This window comes from Girardinichthys multiradiatus, chromosome 20 (genome assembly GCF_021462225.1).
Source record: "Girardinichthys multiradiatus isolate DD_20200921_A chromosome 20, DD_fGirMul_XY1, whole genome shotgun sequence".
Classification (NCBI taxonomy): Eukaryota; Metazoa; Chordata; class Actinopteri; order Cyprinodontiformes; family Goodeidae; genus Girardinichthys; species Girardinichthys multiradiatus.
The window spans coordinates 4,647,582-4,673,158 of NC_061812.1; the positions used below are offsets into that span (position 1 = coordinate 4,647,582).

At 41.5% G+C, this 25,577-nt stretch overlaps 2 protein-coding genes across 3 annotated transcripts in view; one reads left to right on the forward strand and one right to left on the reverse strand.

Annotated features, from left to right (window-relative positions):
- The first annotated feature begins 1,999 nt into the window (after window positions 1-1,999).
- On the forward strand, window positions 2,000-11,857 carry LOC124857314 (gastrula zinc finger protein XlCGF57.1-like). Its single transcript, XM_047348527.1, has 2 exons — window positions 2,000-2,326; window positions 9,306-11,857. Exons 1-2 carry the CDS (start codon window positions 2,185-2,187, stop codon window positions 10,844-10,846), a joined length of 1,683 nt encoding a protein of 560 aa, XP_047204483.1. The 5' UTR covers window positions 2,000-2,184; the 3' UTR covers window positions 10,847-11,857.
- A 7,528-nt stretch (window positions 11,858-19,385) lies between these two features.
- The window catches only part of LOC124856484 (filamin-B), a 79,139-nt gene continuing 72,947 nt past the window's right edge, over window positions 19,386-25,577 (reverse strand). For both annotated transcript variants that reach the window (XM_047346940.1, XM_047346939.1), the window contains 4 exons: window positions 22,907-23,083; window positions 22,515-22,733; window positions 22,142-22,351; window positions 19,386-20,595 (listed from right to left, as the gene is read on the reverse strand). In XM_047346940.1, coding sequence (XP_047202896.1) covers window positions 20,408-20,595; window positions 22,142-22,351; window positions 22,515-22,733; window positions 22,907-23,083 — 794 coding nt within the window. In that variant the 3' untranslated portion in view covers window positions 19,386-20,407. The remainder of the gene's footprint in view (window positions 20,596-22,141; window positions 22,352-22,514; window positions 22,734-22,906; window positions 23,084-25,577) is intronic.

Consider the following 25,577-nt stretch of genomic DNA (forward strand, 5'->3'; position numbering starts at 1 on the left):
GATCTCACCAGAGCTGTGCAGAAGTAAATTTTTCCAAACCTCAATGAAATGAAATAGAGTAATGAGGGCCAAGATAATTTCTTTGTGTGTGTGTGTGCTTTTAGTCCTCTCATCCCTGAGTCGGTCACAGCAGATGGGTATTCATGCAGACCTGGGTTCTGTTGAGAGTTTCCTCCTGTTAAAACTGAGTTTTACCTTCCCGCTCTTTCCACATGTTTGCTCTGTATGGAGAATTTCATCAAAGTCAATGCCTTTATGCAGCTGACTGAGCTTCCTTAAAAGGAGAACTGTTTACCAATTGCAATAATATCCTGAATTTTATTTGTCTTACAACTAGGTTTGAATCATTTTTTATGTAATTAAATTAAGTCTGTGTTTTTGTCACTGCTTTCAAAAAGTGAAATATTATAGCTATTATATCATGTAATTTTAATGTTTGCGGCTTACAGATAATGAAAACCCAAAATTCAGAAAATCAAGATTTTATGTAAGATCAATAAAGAACATCCTATTAACAGAAATGTCAGTCTTCTGAAAAGGCTGTTTATTTTTATGCACTCAGTACTTTAGCATTAATTACTGCATCAATGCGCCGTGGAAGCTTTGACCAAAGTGGATCATCATCAGGAAAATGATCCTAAACACTGCAGCAAAACTACACATTTTGGCTTAAAACGTTGCTGCAAGGGCCTAATTAAAGACCAGACCAGAACCTGATTGAAATTCTAGCATCTCACCAGAGCTGTGCAGAAATTGATGTCTGCAAACTCACTCAAATCAATAGTGGAAAGATGGCCAAGATTATTTGTGTGTTTGTGTATCAGCTTTCAAACTTCTAGACCCGCAGTTGTTCAGCCTGTGGTTCTGCTGAGGTGTTCTGGAAGCCCAGGTTGCTTTGATAGCGGCCTTCAGGTCATCTGCATTAATTGGTTCTGGTGTCTCTCATAGATAAAGTAGTTGTATACAGACAATTTGTAAATTCACCCCATTCCAAGAATCCTGTGATGTGTGAATAATTATCGATAGAATCGTTGGAAAGCGTTATCTCTATAGTATCTGTTAAAATTTCTTGTTTCTCATTCTTTATTGCTGAAATCAAAGTTTAACCTTGTTTGAGTTTTACCCTTTGTCAGTTCAAACTAATCACATATTTTTCTGTATTGTATTGTAGTTGTGCATGTGTGAATACGTTTGGAAAAACATAACTCCCACAGTTTTACACATTTTGGACCATGGAGACCAGGAGAAAGGACCCTATCACACCAAACACTGCATTACTTACTGAGATTTACAGAATACATTTTAAAATCATTGGGGTTCAATTACTGATTCTTTAAGTCTTCACACACACACACACATCCGAGTTCTGCCTACTCTGTTCTCCCAGAGCCACAACTGGACATTCTGCTGCTCCTAACTTGCAAAACACACTGACAGTTTTATTTTGTGCAGGGTACACATGAATTGCACTTATATGATTCATTTATATAAGTTAATATTTGATTTATTTTATAATAAATTGTGTCTATGTGAAAGTACATAAAACACAGTGTCCATTGCTTTGTGTGTGAACTTTGTTTTGTAGCAGAGGTACAAAGGGTTTAGACAGAGACAGTTTTCAGTTGAACAACTTTAGCTTAATCATATGCAGGAAACATCTGTGTCTACTCATGGTATAGCTCCACACTCAGACTCACCTCAGACTTGCAACACATGTTGACAGCTGTTTTATTGTCCAACAATAACAAGTACAGTGAGTTAAATGTCATACTTTACTGTTTAACTGGGTGTGATTTACACAGGAGCAGAATGGTAGCTGCTGTCATTCCCCAAAGATCAGGGATTTTCTGTTTTTGTCTGCCCTTGCAGTGCACTGATTGGGTAAAATGCCCTTAAATCTAGTGGCTGAGCTCTAAAAAGACAGCCTTTTATGCATAGAATATGCAAAATATGTCACCACACGCATGCGCGTTGCTCGTCTCTTGCACACTGACGTCACCAGAGTTTGGAGAGAAACATCCGTGAAGACTCGGAGTGGTGGGAGCTGAGAACTACGCCTGCAGAGGGATATTTCTCCGTGTGAGGAAGAACAAAGTCTAACTTTGCTTCGCTGAGTTTGGAAGGAAGCTGATCTCTAACTGCTCAGTAACTGTTAAAGGAACATCTGAGGAGAAGCTAACAGAGATGTGGAGGCAGCAGTTCAAACGGTGGCAGAGTGCAGCAGTGGGAGACATTTCCCAAACCGCTAAAAAAGAGGAAGGATTTCAGCGGCTCCACAACACCTTGGAGGCTGGTTTCAACCCCAAAGTTCTGCTGCACAGATTAGGTTTGTATGTTTTCATCTAAGCTACAGTTTAGGAACATTTTAAGGTGACTAACGTATTAGCTTTCTAAAGGCCAAGTGTGCCCCATACACGCAAAACAGGAAACGCTTCTTAACTCGACAGAAACCATCCGCGTCCGCCATATTGTGGGTCCTATCTGATATTAGCAGGTGTCCAACCCTGAATCTAAGTGTGGCTGCTGCAATCTAATCGCTCCTGTTACAGTATGTACCACAATCAACCCAATGCACTAAACTTTGTGTCAAACTGTAGGTCACTGAGGATTATTATCCTATTCTAAGAAAAAGTGAAAACATTAGCATTCATACTTTATCATTCTGGTCTGTGTGTGAAAGCTCATCTATAAGTAATAGTAAGTAGGGTTATTCCTAACAATAGGAAGCACTAAAAACTTGCTGAAATGTTATGTATATAAAGTGAGGGGTTGTCAACAGATTTCTCAACAAACTCCAAAACAAATTCCCCAAAACAAAATTACAAACTCCAAAAACATAATCTTGGTATCAGATTAAAGCTAACACTTAGGTTCTATCAGAAGTGTAAATATCACTGCAGCTGCTATATGCACGGTGGCACAGTTGGTAGCACTGTTGCCTTGCAGCAAGAAGGTCCTGGGTTCGATTCCTGGCCTGGGGTCTTTCTGCATGGAGTTTGCATGTTCTCCCCGTGCACAGTCCAAAGACATGCCTGTTAGGTTAATTAATCACTCTAAATTGCCGTTAGGTGAATGAATGAGTGTGTGCGTGGTTGTTTGTGTGTTGCCCTGCGATGGACTGGCGATCTGTCCAGGGTGTACCCTGCCTCTCGCCCATAGACTGCTGGAGATAGGCACCAGCTTCCCCACGACCCACTATGGAATAAGCGGTAGAAAATGACTGACTGATAAATATATATATATATATATATATATATATATATATATATATATATATATATATATATACCTTGTAGATACATCATGACAAACATTTAAAAACCCTAAATCCACGTGTGGACATTACCAGTGCAAAGATTCATGCAGCTGATGCTATGTTTATGTTTCCATGTGGGCTGAAGCCATGATTAGACACTTCACTGTCCAAAAGGTCCTGGATTAGAGATTTTCAGGAGGAACAAGAAGATGAAGATGTATCTGAAGAGGAAGATGGGGAGGGAATCCCTCAAGCTGACAGAGACATTTTTGTCAAAGAACAGCAAATTGGCATGGTCCTCATTAAATTCAGACAGCAACCAAGGAAGAACACCAGCATCAAACATCATAAGGATAACTCCAGGGCCAACAAGGTATTCGGCTGCCCACGTCCAGGACATTTTATCCACCTTTCTCCTGTTCATCACACCAGCCTTCTAAAAAATCATCCTGGAGAATACAAATTTGGAGGTTTTCCACAAATACGGAGAAAACTGGAAAAATATGGATGAGATTAACCTTCGGGGCTTCATAGGGCTTTTGATATTCGCAGGTGTATATAGGTCCCATGGCGAGGCTTATATATAGACTCTGAGATGCAGAGGGTGGAGGGGCGATTTTTCGTGCCACAAAGCTGCTGAAAATCTTTCACACTTTCTCAAGAATGCTGAGATTTGACAACCGTGAGTCAAGACCAGCAAGGCGTGTGACAGACAAACTGGCAGACATCAGAGAGGTCTGGGACAAGTGGGTTGAGCGTCTGCCATACTTCTACAACCCTGGGCCAGAAGTCACAGTAGATGAGCAGCTGGTTCCATTTTAAAGGTAATTTTTTATGTATTTTCTTATATGCAATGTTACTTACCTGAAATATTTTTTTATTTTATTGTGATGTAACATCCTTGATTCATGCAGTTTTCTGTGACACACTGAGTGATTGTAATCTCCTTTTTTTTTTCTATCAACAGGTCGCTGTCCTTTCCGGGAATATATGCCAAGCAAGCCAGCAAAATATGGCATCAAAATATAGGTTGCATGTCATGCAAAATCGAGCTATGCATGGAACATGCAAGTGTACACAGGGAAGCTGCCGAGTGGCACTGTTCGGAAGAATGAGCCTGAACCCCCCCTGCACTTCTCGCAACAAGAGGCAGCGCGGTCTTCTCATCAAAGTTTGCCTTCACTCCCAATACCACTCTTGCAGGATGACTGCATGCTGGCCCCTGGTCATCTTCCACAACATCACTGATGTGTCCTTATGTAATGCCTTTCTGATATGGCAAGAGAGCAACCCGACCTGGATGTCAGGGAAGAAAAACAAGAGAAGGATGTTCATTGAGCAGTTGGGAAAGGCTCTTGTCACCCCGTGCATTGAGAGAAGGGAGCGTCTACCCCACACAGAAGCCTCTGCTGCCATTGTGGAAGCTGTTTAGGGAGCTGAATATTGTCCTGATCCACCTGAGGCTTCTGCTGGGTGAGTCAAAAGAAAAAGGTGCCAGTTCTGTCCCTGGAAGAAGGACTGCAAGACAAAACCTGTGTGCTGCACATGTGAGAAATACATCTGCAAAGCCCACTCTCACGTTCGCACATACTGTCCTACATGTGCTAAATAGAGTTGATGTTGAAAATTGTTCACGAAATCAAGCAACATTTTGTTATGAGAGAAGTATTTTTATAATTCACTTCCTAAAAAATATAAAAGAATAAACTGTTGACAAAAAATTTTTAGATTATTGACTGTTTTTTCTCTCCAATTTAATTAATTCAGAAGTAATTACTTCATTTATATAATAGCAATAATAAAACTCGTACTCGTCGTCTTATGCTTTTATCCGGGACCGGGTCGCCAGGGCAACAGACTAATCAGAAACACCCAGACATCCCTCTCCCCAGACAACTCCTCCAGCTCCTCCGGGGGGAGCCCAAGGTGTTCCCAGGCCAGCCGAGAGACATAGTCCCTCCAATAATAAACTTTTACTGTGTAAAAGAAAACTGTTATGGAACCCATCTCCTCAAGAAGGGCTGAATTCTCTTCTACTCAGGAGTGGTCCGCGGGGAGAGGCGGCGAGCTGGGGTGGATTTGCTTGTTGCCCCCCAGCTCAGCCATCTCCTGTTGGGGTTTACCCCAGTTGATGAGAGGGTCGCATCCCTGGGCCTTTGGGCCGCCGGGGACAGGTCTGTGACTGTTGTTTCTGCCTACATCTGGCAGAGCCCTCGGCCAGGGGTGTATTCAACTCCAACCTCCGGGAGAGCTTTGACCAGATTCCCGGGGAGGTTGGAGACATAGAGTCCGAGTGGACCATGTTCTCTGCATCTATTGTCAATGCTGCTGCCCGTAGCTGTGGCCGCAAGGTCTGTGGTGCCTGTCGTGGCGGAAATCCCCGAACCCTGTGGTGGACTCCGGGCAGTAAGTGATGCTGCCAAGCTGAAGAAGGAGTCCTATCAGCTGTGGTTGGCTTTTGGGGACTCCTGAGGCAGTGGTGCCCTGTGGGGGGTGCCCCAGGAGTATGGAGTCCGGGTCCCTTTATTAGGGGCCATCCGGTCCCTGTACAAGCAGAGCAGGAGTTTGGTCCGCATTGCCGGCACTAAGTCGGACCTGTTCCCGGTCCATGTTGGACTCCGGCAGGGCTGCCCTTTTGTCACTGGTCCTGTTCATAACTTTTATGGACAGGATTTCTAGGAGCAGCCAAGGGCCGGAGGGGTTCTGGTTTGGGAACTAGTGGATTTCGTCTCTTCTATTTGCAGATGTTGTGGTCCTGCTGGCCCCCTCTAGCCAAGACCTATAGCATGCGCTGGGGCGGTTTGCAGCCGAGTGTGAAGCGGTTGGGATGAAGATCAGTTCCTCCAAGTCCAATTCCATGGTTCTCAACTGGAAAAGGGTGGCTTGTTGTCTTCAGGTTGGAGGGGAGTTCCTGCCTCAAGTGGGGGAGTTCAAGTATCTTGGGGTCTTGTTTGTGAGTGAGGGGAGAATGGAGTAGTAATGGGGACGTTGTGCTGGTCCGTTGTGGCGACGAAAGATTTGAGCCAAAAAGCAAAGCTCTTGCTTTACCAGTTGGTCTCTGTTCCTACCCTCACCTGTGGCCATGAAATTTGGGTCATGACCGAAAGAACGAGATCCCGGATACAAACGGCTGAAATTAGCTCTTTCCGTAGGGTGGCCGGGCACTCCCCTTAGAGATAGGGTAAGGACCATCCGGGAGGAGCTCAGAGTAGAGCCACTGCTTCTCCACATCGAGAGGAGCCAGTTGAGGTGGATCGGGCATCTATATCGGATGCCTCCTGGACGCCTTCCTTAGGAGGTGTTCCAGGCACGTCCCACACCGGGAGGAGGCCCAGGACACGCTGGAGGGATTATGTCTCTTCGCTGGCCTGAGAACGCCTTGGGCTCCCCCCGGAGGAGCTGGAGGAGGTGTCTGGGGAGAGGGACGTTTGGGTGTCTCTGCTGAGTCTGCTGCCCCCGCGACCCGGTCCCGGATAAAGCGGAAGATGACGACGATGCACATACAGGGGTTGGACAATGAAACTGAAACACCTGTCATTTTAGTGTGGGAGGTTTCATGGCTAAATTGGACCAGCCTGGTAGCCAGTCTTCATTGATTGCACATTGCACCAGTAAGAGCAGAGTGTGAAGGTTCAATTAGCAGGGTAAGAGCACAGTTTTGCTCAAAATATTGAAATGCACACAACATTATGGGTGACATACCAGAGTTCAAAAGAGGACGAATTGTTGGTGAACGTCTTGCTGGCGCATCTGTGACCAAGACAGCAAGTCTTTGTGATGTATCAAGAGCCACGGTATCCAGGGTAATGTCAGCATACCACCAAGAAGGACGAACCACATCCAACAGGATTAACTGTGGACGCAAGAGGAAGCTGTCTGAAAGGGATGTTCGGGTGCTAATCCGGATTGTATCCAAAGAACATAAAACCACGGCTGCCCAAATCACGGCAGAATTAAATGTGCACCTCAACTCTCCTGTTTCCACCAGAACTGTCCGTGGGGAGCTCCACAGGGTCAATATACACGGCCGGGCTGCTATAGCCATACCTTTGGTCACTCATGCCAATGCCAAACGTCGGTTTCAATGGTGCAAAGAGCGCAAATCTTGGGCTGTGGACAGTGTGAAACATGCATTGTTCTCTGATGAGTCCACCTTTACTGTTTTCCCCACATCCGGGAGAGTTACGGTGTGGAGAAGCCCCAAAGAAGCGTACCACCCAGACTGTTGCATGCCCAGAGTGAAGCATGGGGGTGGATCAGTGATGGTTTGGGCTGCCATATCATGGCATTCCCTTGGCCCAATACTTGTGCTAGATGGGCGTGTCACTGCCAAGGACTACCGAACCATTCTTGAGGACCATGTGCATCCAATGGTTCAAACATTGTATCCTGAAGGCGGTGCCGTGTATCAGGATGACAATGCACCAATACACACAGCAAGACTGGTGAAAGATTGGTTTGATGAACATGAAAGTGAAGTTGAACATCTCCCATGACCTGCACAGTCACCAGATCTAAATATTATTGAGCCACTTTGGGATGTTTTGGAGAAGCGAGTCAGGAAACGTTTTCCTCCACCAGGATCACATAGTGACCTGGCCACTATCCTGCAAGAAGAATGGCTTAAAATCCCTCTGACCACTGTGCAGGACTTGTATATGTCATTCCCAAGACGAATTGACGCTGTATTGGCATTGCATTTTCACGTCACTGGTCCGCTTAATGTTGTCCAAAACTTCCAAAGCCGTAATTATCTTCTTCAGTGCCGTTTGAGGGACCAATTTATCCCGCAATAACTCTTTGTAATCCTTGCTAGACGGATAGATTTCAATGACTTTGTAATGGACCAGGATTAATGTGGTATTTACATTTCAGGAGTATGCTTTGTTTTTACAGTGTTTATTATAAACACTTTTTCTACCAATATTATGGAGCAGTTGGTATTTTTTCTCCAAGGGAAGAAACAAAAAGGACATACCTAAGTTTGTGTGAACTCAATAACGGATTGTTACAGGGGAGCCAACAGGCAGACCATATAGGCAACTATGGCTGTTTGTTTTTTATCCCTTGAGCATAAAGCTTCTAAGGTAATGAGGTTTTGATGCGATTGTTTCTTTTTATGTTATCTATTAAAATCAAACATGTTGCAATCAAAGATGGCATTAGTAAAGTAAACAACCATTCTATTCAGTCATATCTGCTGCATATTTCTCCAGGATAATTATCTGCAGCAGGGATTCAGTCTTACCCCGTGTCTGGTCAAATCAACGACTGGTTGTATATCGGTATGAAGTAACTTTAATGCTTCAAAAACCATGTATTCAGAAAAGTGTAGTACAACTTAGTGTCTTGGTTTGTGATCGACAATGCGGTTCAGCTTGGCATAAATATCTGATCATTTCACTCTCCTGTTCTGCCAGTATTTATACCCTCCTTGGTCTCTCATCTAATGCCAGATTGTGTGTTTGCCTTGCCACAACATCCTAGCAGTTTTCATGATCTAGTTATCGTGTATGACCCAGTTTCCACTGCTGCGGCCATGATCCTTCCTAAAGCTTTGCCGGAACAAGCTTTTCTCATATGCTGTTTGAACCTGACCCATTGCTTGTTTTCTCATACCTCCTTGTCCTTGATTGTTTCTTCTCCACTGTCTCTACATGCTCATCTAGGAGAAGCAAATGCTGCTAGTCAGTGACTCCATGCATTCAGTTAGATAGAAAAGTTTTTAACCAATTTAAATAATAAATTGAACTTGACTGCATTGTTGGATAACTGGGGTCTTTGCTTTTACCAATCGTACCATTGTGAAAAATTTGGGTATTATAAAACCTTTATATAGGCCATCAGCTATCTTAAGCAGCTGATATTTATTTGCACATAGAAAGGCAATTTGTGAATAATGCAACAATAAAGGAAATTTGAAAAAACTGTAGTTAAATAAAATAAATATAACCACAACCCCTAAATATCTTTATTAAAAAGCCACTTAGTCCAGGTTGAAGTCAAAATACTTTCTAATAAGCATGATGTGTTTCAATGTTTCCTGCAGATGTTAAGCAGATGCTGATGGTTAAAGAAAAAGCTGCTGTAAACCACAGAGTTTGTGCTGACCTACATGACCCAAAGCCCCTCCACATAAAGAAGGAACAGGAGGAAGTCTGCACCAGTCTGGAGGGAGAGCAGCTTAATGGGGAGGAGATTGATGCCATCAGCTTTCCAGTCACTGCTACTCCAGTAAAGAGTGTGGATGATAAACAGTCCCCTCTGCTGTTACAGCTTCATCAAGACCAAATTAGAGGCAGAGAGCTTGAAGAGGAGAACTATGGAGAAGAATCCATCTGGATACGAGATCACGAAGATGGTTCCATTTCCTCAGAGGTTAAAGTCACTGAGAAGGAAGAAGAGGATGATGAATCTGGACTGAAAACTAAGGACATGGACAATGACTGGAAGGAGAGCAGAGATCCTGAGTTAGATGGAAACATTGTTAACAAACCTTTTAGCTCCTCTGACTTTGCTGGACAGCATGTTCACAGTCACTCTATTCAGAAACACATGACAGATTTAGAAATAGGTTCTTCAAGCTCTTTGGATAATAAATGTTTTACGGAGAATAAAAAGGTGGGTTCAATAAAGAAAGTCCAGGCTGGAGAGAAGTTGAGCTGTAAAGAGTGTAGTAAAACATTTATTGGAAAATATGCTTTAAACACACACATGAGAGTCCACACAGGAGAGAAACCTTTCTGTTGTGATCTTTGTGGACATAGATTTACCCAAAGAACAAATTTAAACACACACATGAGACATCACACGGGGCAGAAACCTTTCTGTTGTGATCTTTGTGGAAGAAGGTTTACCCATAAAGCAAATTTAAACGCACATCTGAGAATCCACACTGGACAGAAACCTTTCTGTTGTGATGATTGTGGACAAAGATTTTCCCAGAAACACCATTTGAACATGCACACAAGAATCCACACGGGACAGAAACCTTTCAGTTGTGATGTTTGTGGAAAAAAAGTTAGCCATAAGGCAAGTTTAAACACACACATGAGAATCCACACTGGACAGAAACCTTTCTGTTGTGATCTTTGTGGAAAAAGGTTTACCCGAAAAGACAATTTGAACATGCACATGAGAATCCACACGGGACAGAAACCTTTTTGTTGTGATGATTGTGGACAAAAATTTTCCCAGAAAGACCATTTGAACACGCACACAAGAATCCACACGGGACAGAAACCTTTCTGTTGTGATCTTTGTGGACAAAGATTTACCCATAAAGCCAGTTTAAACACACACATGAGAATCCACACGGGACAGAAACCTTTCTGTTGTGATATTTGTGGAAGAAGGTTTACCCATAAAGCAAATTTAAACACACACATGAGAATCCACACGGGACAGAAACCTTTCTGTTGTGATGTTTGTGGAAGGAGATTTACCCATAAAGCAACGTTAAAGACACACATGAGAATCCACACGGGTCAGAAACCTTTCTGTTGTGATGTTTGTGGACAAAAATTTACCCATAAAGCAAGTTTAAACACACATATGAGAATCCACACGGGACAGAAACCTTTGTTGTGATGTTGGTGGACAAAGATTTTCAGAAAAGAACATTTAAATACACACAGGAGAGTCCACGCTGGAGGTAATCTATGAATTCTGGTGGCTAATCTATGAATAATAAAACTGCACAGCTGCAGTTTGCTTTGATATATTTGTGCATTTTCATTAAAGGCAACAGTCTTCAATTGTTGGTTTCAGGATTTCTGTAGAAGCTGATTTTTGTATTTTAATCTTTAAAAGTTATTTAAATTGCAGATTAGTCGTATAACAGGTTGTTTCTTTTCCACTCGTGTCTGTCCACTGTATTTAATCTATTGTTCAGATTGAGCTTTATCAGAGATGTGTTTTCTGTACATGTGAACGCTTTGGTTTCTAATACAGAATCAGAGGACCTTGGAGTCATTGAGTCGACCATGAACTCCTCCAAATACCAGAGTATCTTTGAGTCAAGATAAAGTCAGCTGTAACTTGGACCAAAGTGGGTTATCAAGAGGACAATGATCCCAGACACAGAAGCAAATCTACAATAGATCAGCTAAAAGAGCAATAACTCAAGTTGCTGCAATGGCCTAGTTAAAACCCAGACCCAATCAGATTGAAATGTTAGGATCTCACCAGAGCTGTGCAGAAATTACTTTTTTCAAACCTCGATGAAATGAATCAATAGAGGAATGAGGGCCAAGATAATTTGTGTGTGTGCTTTTAGTCCTCTCACCCCTGAGTCGGTCACAACAGATGGGTATTCATGCAGACCTGGGTTCTGTTGAGAGTTTCCTCTTGTTAAAACGGTTTTTCCTTCCCGTTGTCTCCACATGTTTGCTCTGTATGGAGAATTTCAGCAAAGTCAATGCCTTTATGCAGCTGACTGAGCTTCCTTAAAAGGAAACCTTTGTGTTATAAGTAGGTTTGAATTATATTTATGTAACTGAACTGAATTGTCTGTTTGATTAACTGTTGTATCAGTTTGATATGTATTTCTGGATATTCTGTTACATCTAAAAAAAATTTGAATATAATGAAAAAGTTCCAGATTTCTTTGTCACTCATTTCAGAAAGTGAAACTCATATATTCAGAACACAGAAGCTTTTATTAATTGTAAGTTTTATAATTATGGCTTACAGATAATGAGAATCCAATCATTCATATCTCAGAAAATTAGAAATTGCATAGGATTAATAAAAATTTTCTTTAACACAGAAATGTCGGGCTTCTTAAAAGGATGTGCATTTCTAACCACTAAATACTTATGCATGGATTATTGCATCAATGTGGCGTGGAAGCTTCAACCAAAGTTTATCATCTGTAAAATTATCCTAAACACTGCAGCAAATATACGTATTTTAGCTAAGAAAATAAGGAATCGAGTTTCTGCAACAGCCTAGTTAAAGCCTATACCAAAACCTGATAGAAATACCACGATCTCACCATAGCTGTGTAGAAATAATCTGCAAACCTCAATGAGTCACTAGGCTATTGGTCTGGTGGCTGTGCTGCTTCTTGGTGGGTCTGGGGTGGGCTTGGGGGCTCAGGGTTCCTGGGGCATGTCACCCCTGGGCTGTTGTCCTGGCTGGGCCTGGCGGGTATGTCGCCAGGGTCTTGGGCTGGTGCATGCTCTGGTAATGCCTAAGCCAGTGGTCTGCCGGGGATTTTCACGGTTACCCCGTATGCCAGTTTGACCCTGGCTGTGAGTCACTTCACTAAATGGAGACCAAACATGTTTTAATCAAAAATGCACCAGAAAACAAAACCCGAGTCCAGTCCATGTGAAAACAAGTCTAGGCTTAATTATGCAAGGATATTCGGAAAATACCGGCTCGTTTTGCATCTGGTTTCATTCCTGCCGCTTAGTCTGGCGGTTCTTTTGCTTTATGTTGAGAGCATGGGAAATCTCAAACACGGACTTAAAATGCTGTGCAAATCTGTCAAGATTATATTTTCTCCTCTGAGATGCGCGTCGTGTATTCACGTAAGCTGCTTCTATTGGTGAAGCATGTTATCTTTCAAAACCAATCACATATATATATAGAATATCGATGATGTATTACAGATATTTCCAGTCCCCACGGTCCCTGAATGCAACAGCTGGGAATATGTTCTTCAGCCGCTGTGTTGAGCTGTCAGTCATGATTCCGCACGCCCGTGATCTGAGGCCCCGCCCCCCCATGCCAAAACAGGGCCAAAAGTTTGAAGCCAAAAAAAAAATCTGCAAGTTCGAAAAAAAAACTTGAATCTGAAGTAGTTTTGAACTTTTTTTTCTAGTTTCACATCTGTTTTTTTTTTTTTCAGTTGCAAAACTTTTTTTTTCAGTTTTCACATTTTTTGGGGGGGAGGTTCAAAATAATTCTTCAGGTTCAAATATTTTTTTTTGAACAAACTTTTATTTTCAGGTTCAAATTTTTTTTGTTTGAACAAACTTTATGGCCCCAATTTAGCTCCATAGACATGTCCTGGTCAAAAATAACACCAAGGTTTTTTACTTTATTACCAGAGGTCAATTTAATGCTGTCCACCACAATTGATTGCAGTTTTGATTTTCTACAAAGACAACTTCTGTCCTGTATGAATTTAGAAGCAAAAAATTTAAAGTAATCCAAGTTATGTTTTTATAATCTAACTGGTTGGATTCATCAAGATCTACGGATACATAAAACTGTGTATCATCTGCATAACAGTGGAAATAAATCTCATGCTACCTGATATTATTACCTATTGGAAGCATATACAGTACAGACCAAAGGTTTGGACACACCTTCTCATTCGAAGAGTTTTCTTTATTTTATGACAATGAATATTGTAGCTTTACACTGAAGGCATCAGAACTATGAATTAACACATGTGGAATTATATACTGAACAAAAAAGTGTGAAATGGCCAGATGACCTGGTCTCCACAGTCACCGGACCCAGTCGAGATGGTTTGGGGTGAGCTGGACCGCAGAGTGAAGGCAAAAGGGCCAACAATTGCTAAGCATCTCTGGGAAATCCTTCAAGACTGTTGGAAAACCATTTCAGGTGACTACCTCTTGAAGCTCATCAACAGAATACCAAGAGTGTGCGGAGCAGTAATCAAAGCAAAAGGTGGCTACTTTGAAGAACCTAGAATATAAAACATATTTTCAGTTGTTTCACACTTTTTTGTTCAGTATATAATTCCACATGTGTTAATTCATAGTTTTGATGCCTTCAGTGTGTAGCTACATTATTCATAGTCATGAAAATAAAGAAAACTCTTTGAATGAGAAAGTGTGTTCAAACGTTTGGTCTATACTGTACATTAAAGAGAATTGGCCCAAGTACTGAACCCTGTGGTACTCCACAATTAACGCTAGAGTTTAAAGATGATTTATCATTTAAATTAACAAACTAGAATCTGTCAGATAAAAACGATTTAAACCATCCTAGCACTGTTTCTCTGATCCCTACAGCATATTCCAGCCTTTCTAAGAGAATATTATGGTCGATTGGATCAAATGCAGCACTGAGATCTAACAGAACCAGAACAGACACAAGTCCATTATCTGAGGCCATAAGAATATAATTAGTGACTTTCAGCAGAGCTGTTTCAGTGCTATGATGAGCTCTGAAACCTGACTGAAACTCTTCAAACAGGTCATTGCTGTGTAAATGTTCACACATTTGATTAGCAACTATTTTCTCAAGAATTTTAGATAAGACCCAGAGCTATGACCCTGTGTAAAGTTAGCAAATGGACTAAAAAGAAACCTAGGATTATTCTTGTTCTCTTCTATTAATGGTGAGAAATATGCTGTTATAGCTTGGTGAAGTGTCTTTTTATGCAATAATAGACTATTTTTCCAAATCAAGAAGGAATCCTCTAGGTGTGTAGAGCGCCATTTTCTCTCCAATTTTCCAACATTGTGCTTTTAAGTACGCAGCTCTGAATTAAACCAGGGAGCCCAAATTACGTTTTCCCTGGTATATCATTTAAAGTCATGCATATAATTCTAACCTAATTAAACTGCATATAATTACTTTTTGTTAGATCTAGGTTTTAGCCATCTAAAATGCTTCTGAATTCTTCATTATGATTTAAATAATTATCACCCTATTGTTTTTTTCAAATGAATTGACAATAATAAATTCTACCCCTATGTTTACCACTATAAATTCCCAGAGAATTTGGAAGTATTAAGACCGAGTTATTTCTAACTGTAATTATCGCAGTTTTATTAAGAATAAAAGATGCCTTTAATTGCTATACGGTTCATAAATGTTATACGTACAAATAAGTCACACATCATTTTTAATTTTACCTGAATAAAAAAATTGTCAATGTAAATTAATGGAAGTATGTTATGTAATTTAAACACATACATCTTAAAAAAAAAAAAACTCAAAGTGGTACTGCTGAAAGTTGCTATGGGAACAAAAGGTGTGGGAAAAACCTTTACTCTCCTGAAAACGGAAGGTTTTAATCAATCTAGGATTAGGAAACATGCTAAACATGAATTATTGTCATGCAACACATGAACAAACATTCATTCATTCCAACAAAATAAAGACAAAATATCTCAGAGACACAAATGGCCTTTGATCTTTAATCAAATTGTAAATATCAAATTTACTGAGTGATTTACTCAAGCTTCAGGAATTTAAAGAAATTTCAAAATATTTTTCTCAGCGATATATCTTAATGCTTTGATTGGTCTATTTTTTTTAATAACCATCAGGATCCTGTTTAAAAATACATGCACAGAATTCAAAGAGATCTCAAATAATTGAGAATCACAGCAACAGTCGTCTCTTACATGAATCTAAATTTTGTGCTGCTGCAACTCTGCCAATTCTTTATACTTAAGACTATTATAACAGTCTGAGAGTTATAACTCTCACGGACCCACAATGTATGGCCCTTGAACCTCTGGTGTCTAAGGACCACAGATTGAGGACCACTGCTTTGAACAATGATGCCAGCTTTCTGCAGGGATTGAAAGATGGACTAAATGCCTTTAATATATTCAGATTTAAGGGTGTTTTTTTTTCTGGCAGAGACAATAACCAGATTATGGGGTTCTGATCACCAGTTCACAGTCCCTAATCAACCCAAGATCATACTTGCTTTTCAACCCAGACAACATTCAGACAACATTATAGTGAAAAACAGATCTGTTTCAGATAAAAGAAAAGCTTGCTTCGAAATGTGGTACTGTGGTGGGTAATAGCTCCACAGTTCTGGAAGAAGACATTTTCTATGCAGAGAGTCTTTTAGAGAATATGAGATTAGTTCTGTGGTACCACTGTCCAATCAGATTGTTTTGCACATTTTGACACAAAATAAACCCTCATCTGTCCAATCTCATTTTATAGATTTTGCCAAAGAGATCTGTGTCTTGTTGTTTAACCAAGTCTTTTTGATCATGCCTTGCCTGCCCGTTTGTTTTGTTCCTGCCTCCTGTAGTGAGTGAGTTTTTTTTGTTATTAAATCTTTTGCATTTACCGTCATGGCAAAGTCTCACTCTGAAGTCTGATGACTGTGCAGCGCTCTCCTGTTGCAACAGCAATAAATGTTTCAAGATACAATACAATATATGAGATTTAGGTTTGTCAAAAATCCCATTTCCACAGATGTGCAATTTCTCTAGCACTTCTTGCTCTGCTCTCGGTGGAGGATCCACGCGTTTTCTCTCCCTCCCTCTTGCCTGCTTCTGCATCTGCTTTTGTCTGTGTTTTTCTCAGAGCCTCACTTTACATATCTTCCAAACTTGCAAATTATGGATTTGGTCAGCTGGTCTCTCAACGCAATTGATCAAATGTTTTCCACGGGAGGACAGGGTAAAGGAGAACCTCTTGCCCAGCTGGTACATTCTTCTGTGGATACACAATTAATTCCCGCCAACAGTGGAAGATTGTGTGCTTGACTACGATGTCGGTTGAGGACGCAGAAGACCTTTATATATTTGGATTTTTGATAACAGGATTTCTGCTTTTTGGAGCCGGCAGTTACCTGACTTATCGACAGCAAAACGTGGGCAGCTGTTCAAAGCATCCCAAAGCTGCCTGCAATGCTGGATGAAATCTGCAGAGCAATCAACGCTCAGACTGAATTGTTAAGAGAGCTAAGCTGCAAGCTGGATACGGTTCTTGAACAGAATCGTAGTGCCTTATTGCTGAAAAGCGCTATATAAATAAACTTGACTTGATTTGACATGACTAGCAATTAAACCTCTTTTGCCGTTGCAAATATAATGAATGTTTGCAATAAATCTTCAAAAATTCAGGGTCCATATTCCCAAAGAATCCTAAGACTAGAAATCCTAAAAGTTTCTAATAGAAGGCATTCTTCTTATCTGTGGATGCAAATGAAAATTTCAGCTGAGCATTAAGAGCTGATTTTTTAGCTAAGCTTCTATATATTTAACTGTAGCTAAATATTTGGTTATATTTTTAAATATTTAGCTGACATAAAAGGGACTTAAAAATAACCCCTCACATGTTGTTATGAAAAGCCTAATATTACTATTAACTTTACAAACGGTGCCCCATACTTTCAGAATAGGCTTGAGTCTATTTGTTTCCTGGGTTTGTCTTGAACATCCTAACACATTCTCTTTATATGAAGCAGAGCAGGTTTGGTCAGATGGACACAACTGGATGTTCCAACAGGAAATGATACAAAACAAACAATGGATAAATCTTGCTAACATCAACCTTCTGTTATGTCCTTCCAAAAGCAGTGTTGGACATTCATGGACCATCTTTAAAAAGCTGGATCCACTGAAGAAATCAGCCCATAGCAATGACCTCAACCAATGCTGCCCACAAGAGTGTTAAAATATGAAGCAAGAAGTATGCCTTACACTTGTTGATGGCAACAAAAAGACCATGGTTTCTCTGCAACTTGATCAAAGACATTAAATCAAATATTTGTTGGTGTGTATGTATATATTTGGGCTGTATATACAGGAACTGAATTGATAACTGAAAACATGTGTTGGAGCTGATTAAAGAAGTAATTAATGTTACATATTAGCCATGGAAGGTGACCTGCAGCAGCAGCATCTTCAGTGTGTACATCCATGTGTTAATGAATGGAAACACCCTCTCAGTAAAGGTGTGTGTGAACGTTAGAATTAGGATTAAAGACAGAAAGAGTTCTTTTGTCCCAGTCCAGAAGAAACTTGATTCTCTGGACCATCATCTTCTCTTCCAGAGCAGTTAGAGCTGATGGACAGCACACTGCATATGTTCCATGATAAGCCAATCCCAGATATTCAGACTCACCCTGGCATTTAACAGATTTTGCCAATGCTCCCAGCTTCCAACCTGGACCTCCCAGATGGGGGGCCTAGAATCAAAGCTCTCAGATCCCAGGACAGAGTGGTGGACAGTGATGCCCTCTGGGTTTTCTGGGAGATTCCCTGTCTTTCTGAGCATTACACTGGTGACAGGATGACTCCCAGACCAGCTGTGTTCGGATCACGGATCGCTAGAATGTCAACAAACTACCTCCATCTTCTTCCAGATGCTGATGCCCAGGTTGGCAAGATGTTTGGCCACATCAGAGCTCCAAAAACCTGCTGAGGTTCATCCAGCAGAGGGAACCGTTGGGCTTTCTCCACAGCATCTTTGTAGTTCAGGTGGAATGAGACCTCGACCTGATCTCCAACTTTCAGAGTTTCAGTTTAGATTTAGTTGAACTAATATCAATCCTGAAAGTTTAACCTCAGTGAAAATTTTTTCTAAAAGAATGGTAAATTACCTGGACTTATATAGCACTTTATCAAGTCCATAGAGACCCCAAAGTACTTCACAATTCATTCATTCAGTCATCCACCCATTCACACACTGACAGTGGTGAGCTACATTGTAACCGCAGCTGCCCTGGGGTGGACTAACAGTGAGTCTGTCATAAACAGGCACCACCGAGCCCAGTGACCACCATCCTTAGGCAAGGCGGGTGAAGTGTCTTGCACAAGGACACAACAACCGAGACAGAGATAGCGGGGGCTCAAACCGGCAACCCACCGGTTAAAGACGAACCCCTGCTACTATCACCACGGTGGCCCCAGAAAACACAAAGCAGAAAAATGGTCTAAAGAAACGTTCAAGAATGGTACTAATTTGGCTCTCCAGCAAATGGAAACTTTGAAAACATCGTAAAAAGTAAATTATGCATTGACAAATGTATTTTCTTCATTAGACATGTCGTCTTGATTTAATGTCGTATTTAGGGCCAAAAACGTCCCACGACTTTACTTAAAAACAGACCTGATTACACCTGTTTTTAGAAGTCCTTTTTTGTTGCAGAGAATTAACTTAAACATTTTTAGACCAATGTAGAAAATATTTAACCCAAAAAGTGAGGAAACTGTACAACTTTCATTTATAAGGCAAACTTCTAGGATCCTTTTTTAGACCTATGATTTGTTTTACTATGTTTCATTAAAATGTTGCATGTTTAATTTATTGCTGAGCAGGTGGAAACAAAAAAAAAAAAAAATGAAGGACTTGTGTTTTCATTTGGAAACAACATTGTCAAAAAGGTTTGGACACCACTGGTCTACAGGGTCTAAAACAGAACATCTGAAGACAAAAATGTTATTCATTTTTTTCAGATTCCAGTTTAATTATCAAATGTACAGTACATCAGATCATCAGAAAATGACAAGGTCCCCACCCTCCAACACAAAACCTCCTGAAGTATCAAAAGTAGCAGTGAAGTAGCAAAATGTAAGGACACAAAGAGACCAATTCATGTAGACTTCTCCAGCTCAGATCTTTCACTTGGATAACCATGATCATCTAAACCTCCTGTGTGTTCTGTTCAGGTGGAGAGGAAATGGATCAGAACTGAGCCACTGAATGATTGGAAACTCTCGGGGACCAAACCTCTACACAGCAAGCAGTGTTTTGCGGATCGCAGGAAACAGTAGTTTGAAGGCAGCGTAAACAGTTAAAACTTTTTGTGACAATAAGGAAGTGATGAACTCAATAAGCAACAAGTAATCAGTAGTTTCACAAACTAAAAAGGAAGAAGTCCAGTTTTTCCCCCAACCGAGATGCAGACTCGCTGTTTGGCACCGATTTGGTTTTATTGGCTGGTTTCTGATGCTGACTAACCAGAACAATGGTTCAAACCCGACAGAACTCCATGTTTATTATCATCCTGGCACTGTACATGCAAAGAAAAGTGTTGTTATTCCAGCTCCAAGTAACACTTGTTCTTTTCCCCAAATCCAGTTTAATATTTTGGAATCATGAAGTGTGCAGACTAGAAAACAGCCAAGTGCAAACAGATTCAATCTTGAATTGCAGGGCAACTATAATTAATGTGTTACATCTAGTTTATCCATTTTTGTCCTTCCTGCTACACCACCCAACCAAGAGCACACATTCAGTTTTATTCTTTAGCCTTTTTACATTTTGACTAAGTAAAAATGTGTCAGACATCAATGTTCAGACAGAAAATCTTAGACTTTAATAGAAAGACAGGCTTAGAGCACGTTTTTGTTCAGCAGCGGTTCATTTGACAGTAATCTGTAGTGCAGCCAATGCTTCCTCTCCAGCTCAGCAGGGATGCAAACGCGGCAGACAGGTCGACAGTTTTTCTGTGGTGCATCATGGGACGGTGACATTAAACGGGGACCCTGGGATGTGGTCGTCGCCCCACTTCACCACCAGAACGTAGCTGCCCCGTTCCTTCAGCACGTAGCTGACATTGTACTGCAGGTTCCCCAGATGTTTGACCAGAACCTCCTCACAGGGGACCTGAGGGCCATACACGCCCACTAGGAGCACGTTCTTACCTGGGAAGAAGAGATGGGGGAAATCTCATTACAGTGGTGTCAAACCAAGCCACAATGTTACTGTCATTTCTGTCTGTTAAAAACTCAGGAAGACTTCTGAGAAGAGATATTTCTCATATTTTAGCTTCCCTTCATTGGCTCCCTGTTAAATCCAGAATATAATTTAAAATTCTCCTCCTCACGTATAAAGCCCTTAATGATCTAGCTCCATCATACATCAGAGATCTGATTGGTCCATATGTTCCTAACAGAGCACTTCGTTCTCAGACTGCAGGTTTACTGGTGGTTCCTAGAGTCTCTAGAAGTAGAATGGGAGGCAGATCCTTTAGTTATCAGGCTCCTCTCCTGTGGAACCAGCTCCCAGTTTTAGTCCATGAGGCAGACACCCTGTCTACTTTTAAGGCTAGGCTTAAAACCTTCCTTTTTGATAAAGCTTATAGTTAGAGTGGCTTAGTTTATCCTGAGGTATCTCTGTAGTTATGCTGCTATAGGTTTAGGCTGCAGGAGGACAATGATGGCTCTTGCTTACTATTTTTTCCTACTACTCTCCATCTTTGCGATATCTGCAGTTATTGCTGCCATTAACTTTGGCTTTTTTCCATAGAAGGTACATCTGGCTCAATGCTTCTGTTTTTTGTGCTCTGTCTTCTTAAATGACAGTTGCAGCTGCTTATATGGAGCCTGGCTCTGGTTCATCTGCTTTTGCCTGCACTGTGATATAAAAAAGGAAAAGACTGACTGTAATTTAACAGGATGTTGCATCATCTAACTGGGTTGTATGGGAATAATTTGAAACCCTGTAAAAAAAACTAATTTGATTATAATACCAACATACAGACATAATTGACTTGGTATAAGCTCATGATCTTGCATGAAGACCTTGCAGGAAGTAAGGTCAAAATGTCACCTGTGTAATTGATTATTACTGCTGTCAGCTCACCTGCTTCTGCTCTGCAGCATGTTTTGGCTGAACTATCAGCTGTGATGTCTTAATTTACTCATCTTAATGTAGAGGGGGATTTTTTTTTATAAATGGTATTTTAAAATCAACCCAAAACAAAAATTGAAACAGGTTGGAATCAGTATTTTTAATTGCCAGACAGTTTTACTGAGCATGAACCTTCTTAGTGCAGTGGTCTTTAGACAAGCAGCAATTAAGCAGATCACCAGACATGGAAACCAATGGTAAGTCAGAATGAAGTTTTTGTGTCACTTGGGACTAATGTTTAAGCTTCTTCCTACCTTTCCAGATATAAATGAAATTATGAACTACTGGATGCCAAACAGTGTCTGTGTTTGACACCACAAGTTCCCAGTTGGTGCAAACTGACGCATGATGACTGTGCATCACATCCTTGTAACCTACTGCAAAGAACTTCTTGTCTTCATAAAATCTGATTTCAGTAACTTTCAGTTTTCAGCTTCCAGTCCTGATTGGCAGACTTTAGTCTGAGTGAATAATCATCTAAAGACTTGTAAAGGTCTGCTCAGGACTGCTTATTCGAATTTTGAAACAACACACATGCTGCACGATGAAGTCTCCTACCAGCTTTGCTGCAGTCTATAGAGAAGTTGCTCCTCTGGCCCACGAAGGCCTTGCTGAGTCCAGGTCCTCGGCTCAGCACCTTGCCGGCATCAGAGTCTCCTGCTCTGGGCAGAGCGCTCTGAGTGAAGCTGCTGCTGGCTGTGCGTACGGTTGGATCCAGCGTCAGGGTTGACGTCTCGCTGGCGTTGGTCACATTCACCAACCGAGCACCTGATGGAAACGGGGAAGGTTCACTTTAAAGTTTTATTTAAAGTCCACTTAGGGGAAGGTAGCATTAGAGCTAAAATATGTAAATCTTTTTTGTAGCTTTCAGCTGCACACTGATTATCCCTTTTCACCTATTGTGGTTCAGGTCTGATCCTCATCACTGTACCTGTGACTCGGGCCTTGAAGGGACTCCCAGTGATGTGGTTGGGTCCTCCATATTTGATGCTGATCAGGTAGCTTCCAGGTGCCATCGGTGTGTAGTGAACTTTGTAACCTTCTGGGATCTCCTGGCAGTCCATTTTCACTTTGGAGGGACCCTCGATGGTCACGGCTAAAGCTCCGGGACCCGCTTTAGTGTTGTTAATGATGAACTCTGACTGGGTTCCTACAGGAATAAAAGATTCAGTTTTCAAATTCCTTAAAGTTGTTGAGAAATCGGACCAGCTTTAGATGTGTCAGCTGACTATAAGACAGCAGCAGAAATCACAGAGTCTGTGTTTACCAATGTATATAAAGTCTGTTTAACAGCTCAGAGGTCAAAGTGACCAGGTCACTCACCTGTGGTGCCCCTCTCCAGACCAGATCCATATGCTGAGACCAGACCGGGTTCTCCGGTCTGTCCTGGTTCTCCAACCCGTACCTGGAAAGGACTTCCTGGGATATGAGAGCCATTGAACTTTACGTCGATGGTATGGACGCCATTCTCCCTGGGGATGAAGCGGATGGCGTACTTGTCTGGAAAACAAGGGCACAAAGTGGGTTTGACAAGGAGAGCCTGAACACGAATTACCAACTTGGATTTAGAATCAGAATTATCGGCAGGGATTGTGTGCACAAACAAGGAATTTGACTCCTGTTTCCCAGACAAGTATAAATATATAAACTTCAGAGGAAATAAAGGATAAAAGGAACCGTATGAACAGTCAGGTTAGAATAGTGCAAATATGCTTCATTTTTGTTTCCCAGCAGAGTATCTGACCACTCAGACTGGAAAGTGTTCGTTGTGATCATCAGTGTGGGGTCTGCAGATATGTGACCTGTAAAAGTCCTGGATGGGGAACGGTCAGCCCTGATGATCCTCTCTGCAGAACTACCTTTATCTTGCAGTCTGGACCTGTCCTGTTTTGTGGTTGACCCAAACCACAGTGATGGACAAATACAGGACAGACTGAATGATGGCTGTGTAGAAGATGACCAGTAGCTCCTGTGGATGGTTGTACTTGAGTTGCAGCAGGACGTTCAGTCTCTGCTGGGCATTCTTCAGAACAGTGTCTACGTGTGAGGACCAGCTCAGGTACCGAGAAAGGGTGGTTCCTAGAAACAGGAAGTGCTCCACAATAGACAGTGTTGTTGAGGATGGTGGGAGGGTGTTCTCCGCAAGTCCACCATCTTCTCCATGTGTTGAGCGGATTAGCTTCAGGTGGTTCTGACCACACCAGCCGATCCACCTCCTGTCCGAATGCAGACCCGTCCCTGTCCTGGATCAGACCAATGACAGTGGTGTCGTCTGCAAACTTCAGGAGTTTCACAGATGCTGAAACCCTGCAGGACTCCATTACTGGGTTTAGGTGTATCTGATTATCTCACCTCAGATTTTTGAAAATAAATATTTTAACATTTTTCAGCCAATTTGTTGCACCTCTTAAGTTGCCATTAATCTCCTTATGATTAGTTGCTGTGTTTTATATGAACCAGTTAAACTGTCGTTCCTGACAGTGTTTTCTTACCGTTTTATATTTCATGTATAAACAACAGAGCAACAAATAAACCATTAAGGTCAGAAGTTTACATCCACTTTTCTGCATGAATGTCATTGATTTTTGGCTCTTAATGATTTATTTGAACAGTTCTTATTCCAGAAGGAAATACTGTCCAAAATATAACTTTAAGATTTTTAAAAACCGAGGTTTTGGTGCAAAGCTTTGAATTTATGGATAATTTCTAATCCACGCAGGGTCAAATTCCCACATGTGCTATATGAGTGCATGTGTAAGCCTAAACACTGCTTCATTTTCAAGCTTTTAGAATCATTCTGGCTCGATATTTTCCTGGCAGAGATCGGTTGGACTTTAGACGTAGTCTCATGGACTGCTTCTCATGGAAACATATTTTCAGTCGTGTTGAGGTCTGGGCTGATCCAGAAGCTTTGTGTTAGTCTGCTTTATCTATTCCAAAAAGATCAGATCTGTGTTTGGAATCTTTCTCCTGTTGGGACATCTAGGCTGACAAGAACGAGGCTGTTTGGAGGTGAAGTCTGTGGTAGTTCTTGTCCTTTGTTATGCCACCCCAGTGAAACTGACCGCATTTTGCCACCATCACCATGCTTGACAGTTGGTACATTATTGTCAGGTTAAAAAGCCCCACATTGTCTCCTCCAAACTTTCTTCTTGTCACTGTATCCATACAGCTCAAGCTCCCTCTCGTCTGACCAAAAGCTTCTTCTCCAGAAGACATTACGCCTGTCAATTTGGGCAGCTGTACATTTCAGTCAGGCCCATAGGCGTTCATTTTAGAGCTGGAGCTTCTTACTTGGTGGAGATCCTCAGTCCATGAAGGTGTTAGACTCGTTATACTGAACAGCAACACTGGTCTTCTAGCAGCTTCTAGTTTAGAATAGACTTGAGCGTTTGTGGTTCTTGGGTTGTTCTCGAACACCCTAAGAAATTCCCTCCATCTGAGGGGAACTCTTGAGGTCACATGGTTGTAACTTGAACTTAACTCTGTGTTCCAACAGGACAAAGATCCCAAATGCACATCAAAACTGGTTTTGAATGGAGAAAAAAAAAAAAACAGGATAACAGCTTCTGGACTGGCCCAACCATACTGAATAATGGTTGAATATCTTTCAAAGCCCCACCTGTGCCTGGAAACCAGTGGCGGATGCTGGTCTTTCAAGGAGGGGAGCTCAATTTCAAAATCGCTGATTTGCTCACTTCGCTGTCAATCAAAAAGAGATTCAGCCCCAGATAGATCATCCAATCATCATGCAGAAGCTGAGCCGAGGACAGCCCACTGCCCCATAGACCCCCAGAGACGCTGTGCGTCCGGTGGGCGGGACAAAGCCCAGCATTTTTGCTATTGAACTATTGAACTCACTGTTTAAAGTGCTGTGAAGCTGCGGGAATGAGTGAGAGGAAAACCACGTCGTTACCAGTGATAAGAAGCTGATTCTGAACAAAAGTTGAGCGCGTTGTAGCGCATATTTAGTCAATGACATGAACACACAACA

Coding starts and splice junctions, on each gene's coding strand:
- LOC124857314 (XM_047348527.1), top strand. CDS start 2,185: ATGTGGAGGCAGCAGTTCAAACGGTGGCAGAGTGCAGCAGTGGGAGAC. Junction 2,327..9,305: donor AGTTCTGCTGCACAGATTAG/GTTTGTATGTTT, acceptor TGTTTCCTGCAG/ATGTTAAGCAGATGCTGATG.